The sequence below is a fragment of the Blennius ocellaris genome (genome assembly GCF_963422515.1).
Source record: "Blennius ocellaris genome assembly, chromosome: 12".
Classification (NCBI taxonomy): domain Eukaryota; kingdom Metazoa; phylum Chordata; class Actinopteri; order Blenniiformes; family Blenniidae; genus Blennius; species Blennius ocellaris.
In genome coordinates, this window is record NC_137661.1 from 15,403,954 (window position 1) to 15,422,166 (window position 18,213).

Consider the following 18,213-nt stretch of genomic DNA (forward strand, 5'->3'; position numbering starts at 1 on the left):
CTAACCTCTGTTTCACTGTGCAGCCCATATTAGTTTTATAATTTAACAAAAAAAGAGAGAGAGAAGACTAACTTTCAATGTCGTCCAGCGTTATGGCCTGTTGCCAAATGGTTTTGGATGTTTCTTTGGTCTCTGGTGTGAATCTGGGCTTGGAGGCCTTTGTGTGTGGAGATTGGACCCTGGCCTTTTCATTTTTTTTTTTTTTAAGTTCCAAAATCTCTTACTGTCACGGAGCTTGTCCATTTATCAATTGAAAGTGGATTGATTCACTCAGATTATTTATTGAAATACTTGATAGATGTAGTTTGCTGATTGAACTCGACATTCTATGCCACACATGTTTACTATTACATACTATAGACAAATGCTGTAGAACAGGTATTGGCAACCTTTTTAACCTAACATCTTATCAATGAGTGTGCCCTAATCCCCACCAGGTTAAACCTGAATTGAACTCCGGAACTACACAGAATACCAGGAAATACTCCAGAACTACACAGAATACCAGGAAATACAACAGGTTAACTACAGAAACATCACATGATGAATTTGCAAAACATGATAATGTCAGTGCACCTGAGAAAGTTCCTTTCAGTTTGATATGCCTATAATTACGATGCAGCAGATACTACCATAGATATGTACGAGTAAACGCATCCAAACAGCCTCCGGTGCATTCACTTCTTTTGCAGAACAAAGTTGGGTTTTTTTTCACTGTGGAAAAAAAAGAAGCACCATAACTCACTGAATTCACCATGCATTTCCAACAGAGATTTGGTTTTTGACAAACAATTGTGGTGTAAATCTGAGAACACAAATGAGAACCAGCACTGTGTAGAGATACCAGCCATGTGAAGCTCCTTTACACCTGTGTGTGTGTGTGTGTGTGTGTGTGTGTGTGTGTGTGTGTGTGTGTGTGTGTGTGTGTGTGTGTGTGTGTGTGTGTGTGTGTGTGTGTGTGTGTGTGTGTGTGTGTGTGTGTGTGTGTGTGTGTGTGTGTGTGTGAGGATCTGATTTTCCCAAACATTTGGAGGTCAAAACAATCACAAGTTGAAGAGCTTGAATAGCTCGTTGAATAGTATTTGTGTTATTTTGTCAATCTGAAACTACATAGAGGATCCCATGAGATATATTCAGTGTGTTTTCACGTTTTAGTTATGTTTTTTTCCCCCAAGAGTGTTTACATGGTATACAGTGCACTCAGACTGATGCAGTGACTGCAGTAATTGTCACCCAGCCGATTTCTTGCAAATAACAGCTTTGTACAGTTGCAATAGTGAATCATTGTATCAGAAGCTTTATTGCTGAGGCTTTATAACAATATGCATGTGAATGTTTGTCTTCAAATGAACAAACTCAAAGTACACTGAATTACCCCACAGCCAATTCAATTCTGAATTTGTAAAAATCTGCTTTGCGGTGAGACAGACCACAGCCCTGATCAGTAGCTTGCAGATCAAACCCCACCATCAAATTGAAAACAGCCTAAAATAGTTCAGAAATAACTGGAATTAAAATGATGTGGCATAGACTTCGAAGAGATATTGTTATTTCTGCTTGTTTGTTTCTGAATTCTTGTGTACACAACTATCAGACACTGGGACCGGTCATACAGTACAGTGAACAAACATCATGGGGAAGCTGGCATTTGAAACGGGCCTAATCATAACTAACTAAATGCCTGAAACTATGAAACGAAATATCAGAGAAGAAAAAAAAAAGGCTCTCTATAGTTCTGCATCAGTTGCTTTTCAATTACAGCAGCCGAAGCAGAACGAAATTGTTAGTGTCATTTATCGACTGTGGTGCCCTCCATTAGAGAAACAACTGAGAGAAATCCATCCTGTTGTATAACCACCTGGCTGTCTTAAAATAACAAAGAGTTCATTCCTGTCAGCTGGCCTTAAATGTTTCAGCTCTGATACAAGGAACAAATGAGGAGTGTACACCAAGAAACACATGAAAGCACACTGAAACCAATGAAATCTAACCAGGCAAGAAATCATGTTGGTGGCTTCTTTCAGTGGAATTCCCAGAAATGATTCTCTTAGAAGCCAGAAGACGAAGTGAAGGTCTAATTGGTGTCGAACCTGATAAGGGTAATCATTCAATCAGGTCTTAAATCAAATCAAATATGGCATCTTCCAGACAAATGAAATGTTCCTGACATGAGAAGGAAGTGACACAATACACTGTGTGCGTGTACAATTTACTTAAAATGCATCATGAAAAGAACAAAATTACAGAAACTATAACAAATCTTATTGGCTGTGGCTTGATTAGCTGGGCGATCATCTCTCAGTTGGAAGGTTGAAGGTTCGACTCTCCCCATTCCACAGACGTCCACATGTCAAAGTGCCCTTGAGCAAGTCATTGAACGCCAAACTGCTCCCAATGGATGGACTGAGCACCTTGCATGGTAGCCACCTCCACTAGGGTGTAAATGTGTCTGATTGGGTGAATGTGATCAACGGTGGAAAGCACTATTGGAATGTTCAGCCACGTGCAAAGCGCTATAAAAGTGTGACCCATTACCCGTTTACCATATAGTGCTTTTCAAGTCTACACTTCAGCCACCCTATATAATAAAATGGAAAAACTTGAATAAATTGTGTGTTGTGGGGGACTTGAAGAGGTACATCGTGCCTGTGTCCCATGTTTCCATCCAGGGGGCCAGTGTGAATATTGTGGAGGACGACAAATATCTTGTGGTATACATTGACAATAAACTGGACCAGGTGAGGAACACTTAAGCCATATATATATTTATATAACCATATAAAAAGTTGCTATTATTATTATTATTATTATTATTATTATTATTATTATTATCATCATCATCATCATCATCAAGCTGTGTGTATTTTTTGGAAACAGCTGAGGTCCTTCAACATCTGTTTTCTTATGAGTCAGAGCACTCTCCTCTGCTGTTGCATGCTGGGGGCAGCAGGTTGAGGGTGGCCGACACCGCCAGACTTCACAAAGTCACCAGACAGGCCAGTGACATGGTGGTGGGGGGGGTGGACTCGGTGCAGGTGGTCTCAGAGAGGACGATCCAGCCCAAACTGAGGTCCATCCTGAACAATGTCTCTCACCCTCCATGATGTCCTGGTCAACAGCAGGAGAACCTTCAGCAACAGGCTAATGCATCCAAAGTGCACAACAGAGCACCGTATCTGATCCTTCCTCCCTGTGGCCATCAGACTCGATAACTCTTCTCGTAAAGAGTAATGTTGTGTTTTTCTGTCAATTTAACTGTTTCCATGCTCATATTAGTAACCATTAAGCCTTATACATTTGAATATTTAATATTACTTATTAATTTTTAATCTGTCTATTTGATATTATAACTTCCTGTTCTATTTATTAGGTTCTATTTTGTGTGGAGTCATGCTATTAAATAATTTTCCTAATAGGAAATTTTAAGTATTTCTATTCTAATCTATTCATGTTTTGTTTCTGTGATGTACTCAGAGTAGCACATCTGCAATAGATGTTCTATACATTCCCTGTATATTTAAGTAAATACATTTTAATTTGCTTTTACTCCTAACCTGTAGCAATTACGTTACATATTTTTTTTCCCATTCTCAATCATATGTAATGTATGATGTTGACTTAAAATGATGTTCGTATGTGAAAAATGCAGCATAAACTGTGATGTGTCAACAGTTTATTGCACTGGCAATTTGCACATGTGTCAATAGAAAAAAAAAATCTGCATTCTTCAGGAAACTCAGCACCAAGGTTTCTCCAAACATCATGGAGAGATATGCAGTTCAAATCCTCCTATCTCTTCAAGCAATCCCATACAATTTTGATGTTGGGATCAAGACTTTTTTTCCTCCCCTTACACTGGAGACATTTTCCATGACATTGGATCGTTGTTTGGAATCATTGTCCTCAGCTGATAAGTAAGTTGTACCCCACCCTCACAGACACACATCTGCCTAAAACAATTGCACAGTATAACCTTGCTTCTGTAATAACAAACAAAACAATCTCAGATCAATTCTTGTTTTGTCATAGATAGATAGATAGATAGATAGATAGATAGATCATAAAACGCTTTTGTCTTGCTATATTTCCAGAACTAAAAGTGCAGAATAACAACGTGTTTATGTGGCGTGTTTGTAAAGCCATGCATGTGAATACCTCTGCAGAGCTATCCTCACAGCAGAGTTCATGTCAGGTCCATTACTTATGCCTTAATGATCTACCCTGGTGATGTGGACCAGGCAAGAGTAGCCGAGCGCAGACACCACCCCCAACCCCCCCATGTGTATATATTTTTTTTATACTTTGTGAGGAAAAACTGTCAACCATATCCAAACTGCAGGACCAAAGAGAAGTAAATAATGTATGCTTTTGTTAGATTCTTTGAAGACGATATGTGCCACGCGTTGCCCGTGTCAAATGTGGAAGATTTCAGACCTCTGCACAGGACAGATTTTGATAATCAGAAGGTGTATCTGGTTCACAGAACTGAGGAGAATGGCAGCGCAGGCCAGCCGTGCGAAGCACACATCCTTGCCCTTGCAGGTAAGTTGCCCTCTTTTCCTCGTCAACTTTTCCCCTTTTAACCACCGTTTTCGCCCGTCTCGCCGGGCGTCGCGTCCGCGTGCGACACAGTAAGAAAGTGTCAAAAGCGAGTGTTTTTTTTTTGTCCGCCGTGTCGGGACGTGACCAGCTGGAGTCTGACACCGACAGCAGCGACGACGTCCTCCGCCGCCGCGGCTAGCCAGATATGCTAGTTAAGATATGCCCCTCCGATAACTTTGTCGGCATTCAATTCGCCGTCGCTCGCGCTCGGTGGATATTTCCACTTTCGCTGCGTCGGTCGCTCGCGAGTCCTTTCTCGCGTGTCGGGGGCACCGCGGCGCTCGCGGCGCCGCCAAATACGTGGCATGCGACGGTAGCGAGTCACAACGGTTGTTTACAACGCGCCGTTAGCACGCGCTAGCTCACTGTGTGGAGCTAGCATGCTAGCAGCGACGCAGAAGTGGACGCCGCACGACAGGAACACGGCTGACAGCTCGCGTTTTTGTCCGCCATCGCCTTCCCGGAGAGGTTTGGACGTGTGGTGGCTACGCGTGTCCTGTGGGCTGTGGTGCGTTTGCTTCGTCAGATGTGTAAAGGTTTTTGTGGTATGGAGGCGATGTGGCGCTGCAGTCGTCGCCGTACCAGACAACACGTACAGCAGCAGCAGCAGCAGCAGCAGCAGTCTGTCGGTCAGCAACATGCCAGCGTCATGCCGGCTGTATGACAGCGCCACAGATCGAATGTGCAGTGCTTGTTTTTGACGTTAGCCGCCTCCACAGTTCCCCGTCGTTATTCTGCACTCGATCTTTAACCAGCTTCACCACTAATCCCCCCCAATCTGAGCTGTCTGGGCTACAATGGAGCCAACACCTTCAGAACGTCACTTGCAGCTAGGACGGATTGTTCCGCAGTCCGCAGAAAAGCTCCCGTCTCTTCAAGGTGCAAAAGTTAGCGTAATGAAGCAGAACGGAGAGACAGAGCGTCGAATAGATCGCATTATTCTGTAAGATGGTCGTATTGGTTATGACAAATCCATGTAACTTTTGGGCAAGTTGTATGAGTTTTTACCCTGTCTTTGCTTCTGTGCTTCACAGATACAGTAGAGGAATTTGAAGACAGTTTAACGCAAAAGAAGATGAAAATTCCCAAGATGTCTATCCAGAATTCAGGAAGCTCGATTGAAAACAGCTTTGGAGAAGAGAGACTGCCACTAAGGCATAAAAAGGTAGGTTCACTTCGGGGAGACTGTTGTTGTTTTGCATTGCAGGAAAACAGTGATTTTATTGAGTTAAAATGATCTTTTATTGTTTTACTGGACAATTAACCATCCAAAATGTGTATTTTGTATTATTGTTGATGATGACATTCACTAACATCATGGTTATAATACACACTTTTAATATCTATTATTAACACTAGTAAGATTATGTAATTTCAACTTGTATTAGTGTTTTTTTTTTCTCTCAAAGAATTTATTTTGGATTTTGATTATTGCAAATGCATAAGAAGAGACTGGCGGATTTGATGACATATATAATTTAAGTAATAAAAAGGAACTCGCTCAACGCCACATGTGTAAACACCTGTAGCTACATGTGTCATGCTATATACAGCGATCGTCTTAAATCTGAATATGTCCAGCGATATGTCACATTTCATAAACTTGGCTGACACCCGAAATCCCTCCATGCTATTTTTACCATATGCTGGATTAACACAAATTCAGCACTCTGGACAGCTGCCCTTTCACAGACAAATCCTCTGAGCGGCTCATCAAAGAACTCAGTGACTTCTCTTCTCCCAGTTCCTATTTAGATCCACACAGTCAAAACAAACACTTTAAACTCTGCCTAGCTGGACAGTTTTGGCTTTTGTGTGCTTTCCGTATCCCTCTTGTCCTTCTCGTTGCAGCAAAGTTTAGTTACACATTTCAAGTGCTACTTGTTACTGATGACACTTGTAAAAGTTTTTAAAAAAGCACATTTGTATGTCTGTCATGTTACCAAGTCAGAATTTTTTTTTTTTTTAAATTTAGGTCCATTTTACTAGTGTATTTCTTCCTAATGTTTATTATTATTGCCTCCAGGCCCTGTCTCATGACCATGGACGTCCTCTCTCCAACTCCTCCAAGAGCTTGGCAGCAGTAGTGGCTCGCTTGGAAAGAAATGCAGCCAGTTCCTGCATGGAGGGCGAGGAGGACCTAGATGAAGACCGGCTGGCTGAAGAGGGCGAAGATGCAGATGATGAAGATGAAGATATGGAGGCAGACCATCAGCAACATCATCACCAGCAGCAGCAGCAGCAGCAGCAGCATTTGGAGGTGGACACAGATTGTGTGTCTGAGGTCGCTGCTGCCGTGGTTCCTCGAGTCCTGTACGAGGAGCTGGTTCACAGCTACAGGCAGCAGGAGGAGGAGATGAGGAGGCTTCAGCAGGAGCTGGAGAGAACCCGCAGGCAGCTGGTGCAGCAGGCCAAGAAGCTGAAGGAATATGGCAGTTTGCTGACGGAAGTGAAAGAACTGAGGGACTTCAACAGGAGACTGCAGGATGTACTTCTGATGAGATTGGGAAGCGGTGAGAATTCAGTTGTGCGCACACCAACATACACATATTTGTTTGCCATCCTACAGCGCTGCTAAAAGACCTTTAACTGTACACAAAAAAAAAAAAAAAAAAACCTTTGACCACAGTAGGTGTTGCAGATGAGCGTGTCGACATTGAGAGAGAAAACTTTTCTAACTTCTAAAATTAGTTCTACAAAGTTGCATCGACATGGAAAGGAATAAACTCCTCAATAGAGAAAGGCTGGCAGAAAGTGTGCTGACACATCATTAATGTTGTAATTACTGTATGTAGACCCAACACCTTAATTTTACAGCCCCTGGCCTGATGACGATCAGCCATAATGACAGGTACTAGCAGCTCAGTGCGAATAAATACACTAAAATACAAGTGAACATCTCCACTGTCTAAATGTTAAGACACTAAAGGCCCTTGATTTGTTTTGCATCATTTTTTCATACCAAATTATCTTAGCTTCGATGGCATGTCAATTTGACAGTGCTGTTGAAAGTATTATAATTCTACCCAGCCCTAATATAGAAATAGAAATGACTTTGCTTTGACTTTGGAAGCTTCAGCGTGAATTGTGTGTTGGGATCGGGGAGTGGAGCTCATGAAAATGCAAGCAGATATGTGTTTTAGGTTTCTGGTCCTTTAATATGCTTCGTGCTGCGACAGGATGTATAAAGTGAAAGTCAGTTTTTTTTTAAAGTTGTTATGAGAGAGTGGTTGGATGATCAGTGTCTGGGTGTCTCCAAAAAGGCAGCAGTTTTGGGAGCTTCTTGCGATGCCCTGCAGGACTGGGTAAAGAAAAGAACACAGGTGAACCCGCAATGGGGTCAATAATACTCGGGGCTGCTCCATGAACTCTGGTCTCCCAAATGAATTACTGTCTATTATAGAAACAAGTCCAAACACTTGCTGTGTGAACAGAGTGCTCATGCTCGCCAGCATTCTCATCCAAAATTGGCTATCAGGGTCATGATGGCGCTTAAACCAAGCCTTTAGGCAAATTGACTCATTTTGTTCTGAACACTGTGGAGAGGTAAAGCTCCAATAATATGCGTCTCTTATGCAGAGAAATGACTGCGTGCATTTCAAATGTCATATTTTACTGACTTCACATTCTCATGCCTCCCTTATGTTGGCGTTGTTGTTAAGCAATGCGTCCTGTAGTGTTTAGTGCAATTTCGAGTTGTATAATATAGAAGATCAAACAAACCTACCAATTGTTTTCTTAGAACATCTTTGTCCCGATGCCCAGACAAGGTCATGTCCTGGATTTCCTTGTAACTATGCCCAGTTCATCTGAAAATAGATTGGCCACTTCTGTTGTTTCCCAAGTTCTGTTGTCTTCTAAGTTCTGTCGTGTCCTTGTTCCTTTAGCCGGTCGCACCTTTAGCTATACCACACAATACTGCCCCACCGTCATCCTTGGTATTACTCTGCTACTCCTTGGCAAACTCCCTGGATACAAGTGCTAAAGATGGACAAACGGCTCCGTCTGTAATCCTCTCCGTATTTAGCGTCAATCATATTTGGGCCCTTAGAGGTGTGGGTGTTAGGAAAAGTTCTGCAGTAAACCTTCACTTCTGGGTAGAATTAGGTAGATTTGACACCAACCTCAACATTTGTTACAGCAGGTCTAAAACTGGTCATGGCTGCAGTACAGTGTTTCCTACAAGCAGTGTTCCAACACTTAAAAGAGGATTTGGAAATTGACAGTTCAAAGTGTTGATATAGAATCTGAACTTCCAAGATCCCAAGTTGGTAAAGCATTAGTGGGATGATCAAAGGAGTTCCATCTAGGGGTGTGTGATATGGACGAAACATATCTTGAATTTTGTTTTTGTTTTTTTTTTATATTCTGACAATATCCATTCAAATGTGATTTCTTTACAAAAAAAAAGTGAAAATTCTTCTTGCTTATCTGGACCTTTATGGATGGACAAAAAGTGCCAGAACAGCCGCTCTTGTTTATTTTCTTTATACATGTACATTCAAGAGGCTCAATTAAACACCAATGACGCCTCGAGGTCCATCCATGGAAGTTCCACCTCATATCTTCCACAGTGTTCAAGGACTCTGCTGCTAGCTTATCCATTCCAGATACCGTAGGACACACTGACGGGTCCATGAAGTTAATGCCTTAGTGTCAGGAATATTGGTGCATTTCCGGCACCGTCACAGTGTTTGGCAGGTTGTTTTAATCAGGGCTGCACAATATATTGCAAATTTATCATCATTATGATATCACTATGCATAAAAGTTGGAACAGACCTTCTTATTCAATACTTTACTTTTTAATTTTTTTATGTTGTCAACTCAAAATGAAGACATCCAAACTATGAAGCCACACATGGAATTATGTAGAGAACAATAAAAGTTCAACCTGCCAGAGTATTTTTTAAGTCTTCACTTTGATGACAGTTTACAGTACTGCTGCTCTTCTTCTGAAGTCTTCCCCTGGACTCGTTTTCCATTAACAAGTTTGCCTTTTCAAGTATGAATTCATGGAATTCCTCTTATATTCAGAATTGATTTCAATTGTGCTGTGCAGAGATGGGGTCGGTACAAATATCAACACAGTCAATAGAACGATATGACTACTGTTCTAATCAAATTCTTGGCGAGAACGATTTAACTGATTTAACTGAACAGCAACAATGTCCATCACGACTTTAACATAGTCAATCCATAACATGTCATAAAGATCTCCTCAAGTGCAGTCACAAAGACCATCTAACATCATGATAAACCGAGCACTCATGAGCAACTCCCAAGTAAAGGAAGAGGCTGTGTGAATCAAGTATTTCAAGTCTTCATGGAAATGTTGCAACGAAGCCACTTCTGGGAAAGACCAAGAATGAGAGAACTGCTTTGTCCAAGAAACACAAGGAATGGACACTGGGGAAGTGTAAATCTGTCCTTTGGTCCGAGTCCAAATTTCTGGTTCCAGCCACCATGTCTGGTGTGTAGATGGATTCTACATTTATAGTTCGAACCATGAAATGTGGAGGATGAGGTGGGATGGTGTGGTGCTCTTATTCTGGTGACGATTTATTGCAATTTTTATACACACTTAACTATGACAGGATTCTGCTGCAACATGTCATCAACATCTGGCTTGTACTTAGTGGGACCATCATTAGTTTTCAAAAGTACAATAAACGCCCAAACACACCCCCAGGTCATATAAAGGCTATTTATCCAAGCAAGAAAAGCATATAGTCTTACATCAGATGATTTGGCTTCCTCAACCTTCTTACCTAAACCAACTTAAGATGGTTTGGTACGAGTTGGACAACGGAGTGAAAGCAAAGTTATTGCTCAGCACCTCTGGGAACGTGATTCAAGAATTGTGGGATACTGTTCCAGATGACAACGTCGGGGAAACTGACAGTATGCAGAGCTGTCATCAAAGTCAGGGAGGGCTACTTTGAAGAAGCTACAGTATAAAATATATTCTGGCTTGTTTAATAGGTTTTTTTTGTTTACCACATAATTCCATATGTGTTCCTTCATAGTTTGGATGTTTTTCGTATTAATCTATAATGTAGAAGATAATAAAATCAAGAAGAAACATCGACTGAGAAGGTGTGTCCAAGGTTTTGACTAGTACTTCAGTAAACTGACTGGACTGAGGTCAATTTGCTGCATATTCATGGTTTGCATCATAACATGATGATGGAGTCCTACTGCTGATATGCCTGTTTACTCGCTAGAAGTTGGTGGCTGAGATCACAAAGTGAGTTGAGAGACCTTTGAATTTCATGGTGGTGTAATGAACAGAAACAAGGGACTATCTGGACAAATATGAACTTGTGACTAGCCCCTGAAGCACACTTCATTTTCAAGTGAAAACACTACTTTCTTGTTGTATTTTAGTTTATTCAACACCAGCGGTGTCCATTCCAGAAAACAGCACTTTTTGAAGCACCCAGAGTTCAACATTCTTTAATATGTATCCATCTGTCAAAGAGGGAAAATCAAAGTTGTCCGTATCGTGTAGTAATATAACATTTGCACTATGGCAGCAGTCGGTGACTTTGCTGCACATGTGGTAGTAGATCAATAACAATGACTTCCAACAAAGTTCAACAAATAAACGGGGCCTTGCGTCTCATCAGGTGCAACTTTAGTGGGTTTTTAAGTGCTGTTTCACTCTTTGGCTATAAAAACACAGTTACACATTAAGTAATGGGGCCGAACACAATTTGTTCTTCCAAAATGCTTGTTGAGTCCAGTCTTCTTCTTCTTTTTTTAATTAAGAGCTAAAGGATTTTATTCCGCTTAATTACAGTAACATTATTTTATAGCTGTAGGCCACAGGGCTGATGTCGGAAGTACAAATATCAAAATTCAAGGAATACTACTATATTAAGTCAACAATCCGCTCCCCTTCTGAAATGGTGCTGATGTGAAAGTTGGGTAAGAGAAAGGGCACTGTTATTTGGAAGATAAATACTATTCGCACACAAACACATTTGCATAATCTACTTTAGTGCTTGTGTTTATTGTAAATTGTAGTTGTTGCAGTACAAATGTTCACCTGATACGGTGCAGTTTAAACTTGTCAGATTAGATTAGTGCCAGCAGCCAAGTGTACCAGTTTGACTAATGGGTGAGAATAAAGCCTCCAATATACTCTACATGCGCACAAAAATGAATGCACGTCTTTCAAAACAGTGTTTTTGTTGCAGCTCCTATACTGACATACATCCTTTACTCTATACATCCACTGGGGGGAAAAAAACATTTCTATGTCAACAGAAAAACAAACGTTATGTTGATGATGACAATCCTAGAAACTGGGAGAGACAGTAATAATGTGCCTTTTGAGAAGGAGTATAACACAGAGATGGTTGTTGGCAGCAGTGGTCGGTGAGGTCGTCAAACGCGTTGCATTTGGAGGACAGAGAATCCTTTTCTCTGGTATTACCAATGGGACACATTGTGACAACAACCCTTTCCGTGACTGAATTTTTTCCACTATCTCCGAATGTCCAATGGGTGATTTGGTTTCTTGCTCCGTCGACTGGCTCCTCATTTTTGGTAGCAAGTTTAAATCTGGGCTCTGCAACTATGTGCTGCATTATCAGGGAGACATGTCACACGATAAGGTCAAGACTGGAATACGAGGATGATTCTTCTTCATGTTAGTTACACTCAGTGGCGACACTGTGCCTCCCAGGTGTTCACATAGATGAAAGAATGGACAAAAGGCTTTGTGCATATGCATACCCAACATCAAGAATTAATGAATTTTAAGTATGTAGTCGGGGTCAAATTGAATTACGGTTGTGCCGCTTGGTGATCCAATTATATATTGGCAACCAAAGGAATTTATAGCAACCCCCCCAGCAGCTGATCCATAGATGCAACAGTGGCTTCATCAACTGCAGGTGACTGCAATGTAATCTGGCAACATGCACCATCCCAGACGTGTCGACAGTGTTTTTAATGCACCCAGTATTTTGCGTATGTGCACTCCCTCCACCCCATCCTCACCCACAACCCTCTTCACCCAGGCAACCGACCACGGGGATCAGGTTTCGACAATCGTACACTGTGCCAATTGGAAGATCAGATTAAGGGCAGGATCACCCAACTCTAGATTGAATAGGCCAGTGTTGCATACAACGGTACTGTTGCACAACAGTACTGGATTCTTCCCGGCGCAGCTTCTATAACAAAGAAAAAAGCTATTGTAATTATAAAATGAAATTTGAAGTGATTGGTCACACTTCCAATTGCTCGGTGTTCATTTATAAATAAATGGGGAAAAAATGACAAATGTAGACATTGAATCATTGGGGGGGGAAAATGCACTGTTATATCTGTCGTTAAAAATGGTATCATTGTATTGTGGAGCACTGTAAAAACTCAAGCTTTGCCAGATGCTGGTGTTAACCTCAGCTCCCCCTGTAGATCTGAACAGAGGCGCCCGGCCACTGGCTAGACTGTCTAATGGACAGGCTAAAGATTAAAGCACCCTGGGGTGCTGTCAGGCAGGGGATGGAGTGCGTTGACCGATATTAAAACTCATCAGCTACATTGGAGCTTAGCATGGCCGACCACCAAGCCAGCTTAGTTACTGGGTGAAAATAACCATCCGTCACAAGGCAGAGGGAAGCCAAGGCCTTGGGCAGGAAGTAAGCAAACAAGCATGTTGGCACCGTTCCAGTGTTGAAGACAAGGACATGGAAGCAGAACCACCGTAAGGCTCAAGGTGTGACTGGCTGTGAAAACAAGTAGCATGTCTTTTCCACCGCTACGCTTTGGTGGAAATCAGTATTGTCAGTTGAAAATGTATTAAAGCAGATGCTTCTTTTTTTTTATTTGCGATATTTCAATAATTCTGAATGTATGATTTGTCTCCCAGAGCCTATGCATGACAATGGCACTCAGACAATCAAGGCTGAAGTGGTTGAACCTATTGTTGAGGCCCAGGAGACATGCAGAGAAGAAGCCAACACCAGTTCCAGCTACTCACCTTCACCCAGAACAGTATACACCTGCAATGACGGGAAGGTACGTCTCAGTGGACTCAAATGGACTTGTTTCTAAGTTAGGATTTCATCATCTTCTCCAGTTCGCTCATGATTGCCACTTTTCAACTGCTGTGGATCTTCACGTGACCTTTGGTGTCATCTGATATGTGATGCTCCCTGTATGTCTTTGTTTTCAGCTTCTTTTTTTTTTTTTTTGATTAATTCTTACCCTAATCATCCAAATGTAACTTGAGAGCTCATCTGCACTGAAATTCATAACAAGACTGTCAGCCATGAGTCAGAAGTAAAACAAGCCAGAATTTTCAATTATGGTAATTTTATATGTCCATCCCCCAGTTATATATTTGACTTAACCTGTAATTTATATGATAAAACAAAGAGAATCTTTTGACCCTCACTTGTACATAATCTTAATAAGCTCTGTCAACCTTGGAGAGTTAAGAATCTCCAGCTCCCTGCCCTGTATTTGTGGCTTTCTGCTGGTAGGTGACTGTGGACAGCAGTCTGATTTAGGTTGAAGTAGTATATTTCCTTCTAACACCAGTGGACCCGGGAACATGTTGTCATCGTTGATCAGTCCTTTCCCCCTTGCTGCCCTACCCAAGCAGGTAAACAAGGTTGAGCAGATTATTGTTCCTGCAAGACCAGCCAGCATCATCAGTGTTTATTAGCCTGTTAGGGTTCTTTGCTCCCCTCCACCGCTGTAACTCAACCAGCATCCTGTCTCTGATGACAGGGGGGGGAATTGGTACTACAAGCTCTGGGGCCTGCAGCCACTTCAAGCGTGAAGAACACTTGCAAATTAGAACCCTCCTACATCAGGGACCCCATATTAATTATTTGCACGAGAGGAATTTAAAGTGACTGACAGGTTAGCCCGAGTGAGCGCACGAGAGGTGGGGGGGGGGGGGGGGGTGAAAAGGGAGGAGGAGTGGCGAGGAGAGAGACAAACGAGAGCAAAGAGGGAGGGAGGACGAGAGCTTTTCTAACTCGAGGGCAGTATAAAGCTTGTCTGCTGGCCAGGGGCCTAAAGCACATTAGCCACACAGGGAAAAGCCTTTTGGATGCTGGCCTAAAGACTTTACGGTGATAACGGAGAAGAGAGGGAAAGAGAGGCACATATGCTCCCTGTTGCTTTAGCTCACCTAGAAGACTGGGACAGTCTGCCCGGGCTGGCAATCAGCTTGGTGTGTTTGGTACAGGCTTATGCAATATGTGGTCGACAGTGTGTCGGGTGCTACCAGTTAAGTTCATAACGAAGGTAATCCAAGCTCCAAGCAGCAAGTGACCTTAGCTTATTTATGTATCTTGCTTGGTGAAAGTGGTCCTTTTAAAAAAAGACATCCAGCTTTGGAGCAGGACCTACATGATTTGATTGTTGACACCACCATGTGATTGTGGTGTTTCCTGTAGATGACACGCAAAGCAGCAGTAAGGAAAATCATTTGTTTTTCTCAATGTGATAAACTAGTCTCTTACTACAATTCATATTTTATAGTCATTTTGTGTTGCAGTCCAATATTGACTCAAGAGAAAGGTTAGTAAACTATATGATTACAACATACCAATAGCCAGTCTGACATAAAGAAGTTGTTGGATAATCCATAATATATGCTCTTGATAGCAGGGAAAGGGTTTTTTCTTTACAACAAAAAGAACAGCTGCTATCACACAATACATAAGGGACGAAACCATTAAAGCATTGTCAAATTGGAGCAAAGGTTACCATAATTTTTTTAACCACACTCCAATCTAAAATTAATTCAGATAAAGGGTAAAGGAATTCAAATTAATCCTTTTTTTTTTTTACCTTGAATGTCAAACAATATGCATGTTAAATTAATTATTGTAAATGATTTGAGCTGTACTGCTGCTTACACATTTTGTTGGAACACATACCTAGTCAATAATTTGTTCCAAGAGATTAAAGAATCATTCTGGTAACTTGCAGACAGTTGGCTTTGTGAGCTATCTCTGTTAGCTTGCAACAGACAGTCCAGTTGAAGAGATTCAACATCAAAAGGACTGTCAGGATGTGTTCGGATAGACCCAAGCGCAGACTCACAAGTTTCCATAAAGGCAGTTTATTGATGAAATAGTCCAGGGAACACAAGGAAACAGAAGTGACAAGCCGGCACAGTCAACAGGGGGAGAGGGAGATTTAAATACACAGGGAATGCTGGGAGACCACAGGTGCCGCACATTCGTGCTGAGCAGGGGAAGAACACGGTAGGATAATTGAAAACGTGAGGTGAGATACACGGGGGCAGACAGACATGGAGACCTGAGAAGAACAAGTTCCTGGTTTTTCACGGGTTTTAAATTTTGCTTGTACACTGGAGGAAACCAGACTCTGCAGAACACAGCAGAGTTCTTCTGTCAGTGAGAACACAGCGTCGTCGCCATAAGATGATAATCTTTACAAATGTGTGGTTCTCCTGCAATTTTCAAGGTTTTTTTGTCTTCAGTAGTTTGTTAGCAGGCAAGCAAATAGCCTAATGAAATTGTGCTTTTTAATCAAAATGCGAGATCCTCTGACTTAAAACTAAAAAGATTTATGAAAACAACCAGCAAAAAAAAGCTCAAGCCTTTATCGCCTGATGTTGGGGTGATGGTCACACTTTTCTGGATCACATCTACAGGTACATCTTGGCGCTGGGATTTGGGTGGAGGAGGAGAAGTGGCACCAGCTTCAGCGGACCCAGGGAGACTCCAAATTCACAAAGAATCTAGCCGTAATGATTTGGGGCACAGAAACCCTCAAAAACCGTAGCGTCACTGGAGTGGCCACTAAAAAGAAGAAGGACGCTCTTCCCAAGCCTCCGCTGTCGCCCAGCAAGCTGAAAATTGTTAGAGGTAAGACAAACATTTCAACTAATAAAAATCATATTCCCGGTAGAGGAGATAACGTTCAGGTGGATCTCCGCAAGTTGAATCCATCTGAAAATTGATTTGTTTGACTTCTGAGATGAGATGAGAAGCTCGTAATGTTAATGACGTCTGACTGCTCGTACTCGCTCCCTCCCCAGAGTGTCTCTACGACAGAGTGTCTCAGGAGACGGCCGACAGCGCAGAGATTACCCAGAGATTATCCAAAGTGAACAAATACATTTGTGAAAAGATAATGGACATCAACAAGTCCATCAAGAACGAGGAGCGGCGCGAGTCAAAGCTGCTCATCCGACAGACAGTGAAGATGGAGAACTTCACCTACGATGGCATATAGTGATCAACCAACACGCCAGCGCCTTCTGCCACCCCACCCCACCCCACCACCCACCCACCCCCAGTGTGGTCTACAGGATGAGGAGGGGACTGGAAACGAGCGGTTTGGGGACGCTGCCACCGTTTCGGGAGCGGCCATATTACTTTGACACGTTAGATTGGTTATTTTGTGAAAACAAGCCAACCCATTACCACCTTCCCCGTAAAATGATTGTGACCTTTTTAAGTGGCCCAGTTCGGTAATTGGCAGACAGACAGCTTTACCCACCAGTTAGAAATTGAACACTTTGTTTGATGTGAGCTGGAGTGAGTGTTTTTATAAGCTTTCCAGTGGTATTGGTACAAAGATACGGTTTGTCGAGGTGTGTGCATATGTGTCAAAATATACATTTGATGTGATGATTAAATTAATTTATTGTTCTGTGTCAGAACATAACTTTGAATCCTTGAGCTTTTAAAAAGTAAGAGGTTATTTCCCTAGGTAAAAGTTTTTTCTGATAAAGATGACGATGATACATTAGATCTTAGACATGTGAGCTGTTGACTGTTTCGGTGGCTACGTGCTAGCTGCCGGGGATATGAGTGCTTGCTGTTGGTACTTACTGCATGTGGTGGGACAACAGGGTCTCAAATGCACAAGTCTTAATTAGTGACGGCCATATTTCGGTTTGCGGCAGAGATTCTGGTGCTGCCAAGAGATTAATGATGAGCGCGTGCTCTCCCTTAACTGTAGGTCAATGACAACACATCACTTGATTTAAAAAGAAGGCTGACTGAGATTTCATGGGAAGTCTGACTCTAATGCCGAGTCTAGAGTTCGAGACTGTTGCTTCATCTTTCTTTTTCTTTTTTTTTTTTGACCTTTCAGTTTTTAACATAGGCCATCATTGAGAGAGCACAAGAAAAGAATGGTTGCAATGGAAAATTTGTGAATTTCTCTTAAACATGTCACTTTAAAAAAAACAAAAAAACAATGAAACTTGACTGTTGATTTGTGTCGGTGCAGGCATGTTGATGCCCAGAAAAGGCCTTAAATGAATTCGGCAATCACCAGGGGCTGGTATGCCCTTGGGTTTTCTAGTAAGCTGTGATTGTAAATGTATAGTAAGCTTCAGTGATAAAGCTTTATCTGCACTTTGCTGTGAGAATGTAAAAGGTGGCGAGGTACTTTTTTTCTGTGTGGTTCACACTTTCTGAGTTGAGCTGAGCTGGACCAATGCCGGGATGGAAATCAGGGCATAGCATTGCAACGGTCCGGGTCGTCTTCTTGTGAGAGCTTTGTTAGCTTGTGGGTAAAGCTGTCTGCCACACTGTTTTTTCTGTGAAAGTTGTCTTGGCCCGGCTGAATCCCATTATAACTCCTCTTGTTT

At 42.0% G+C, this 18,213-nt stretch overlaps 2 protein-coding genes across 2 annotated transcripts in view; both read left to right on the top strand.

Moving 5' to 3' along the window:
- agbl4 (AGBL carboxypeptidase 4) overlaps positions 1-18,213 on the top strand; it is a gene marked incomplete at both ends in the record, with an annotated part of 281,697 nt that overhangs the window by 199,248 nt on the left and 64,236 nt on the right. The gene's annotated exons all lie outside the window — the stretch shown is intronic.
- Positions 4,359-16,844, top strand: bend5 (BEN domain containing 5; the record flags this gene model as incomplete). The annotated part of the gene is made up of 6 exons (XM_080506733.1): positions 4,359-4,542; positions 5,637-5,767; positions 6,629-7,115; positions 13,489-13,637; positions 16,261-16,474; positions 16,648-16,844. 6 exons carry the CDS (start codon positions 4,359-4,361, stop codon positions 16,842-16,844), a joined length of 1,362 nt encoding a protein of 453 aa, XP_080362859.1.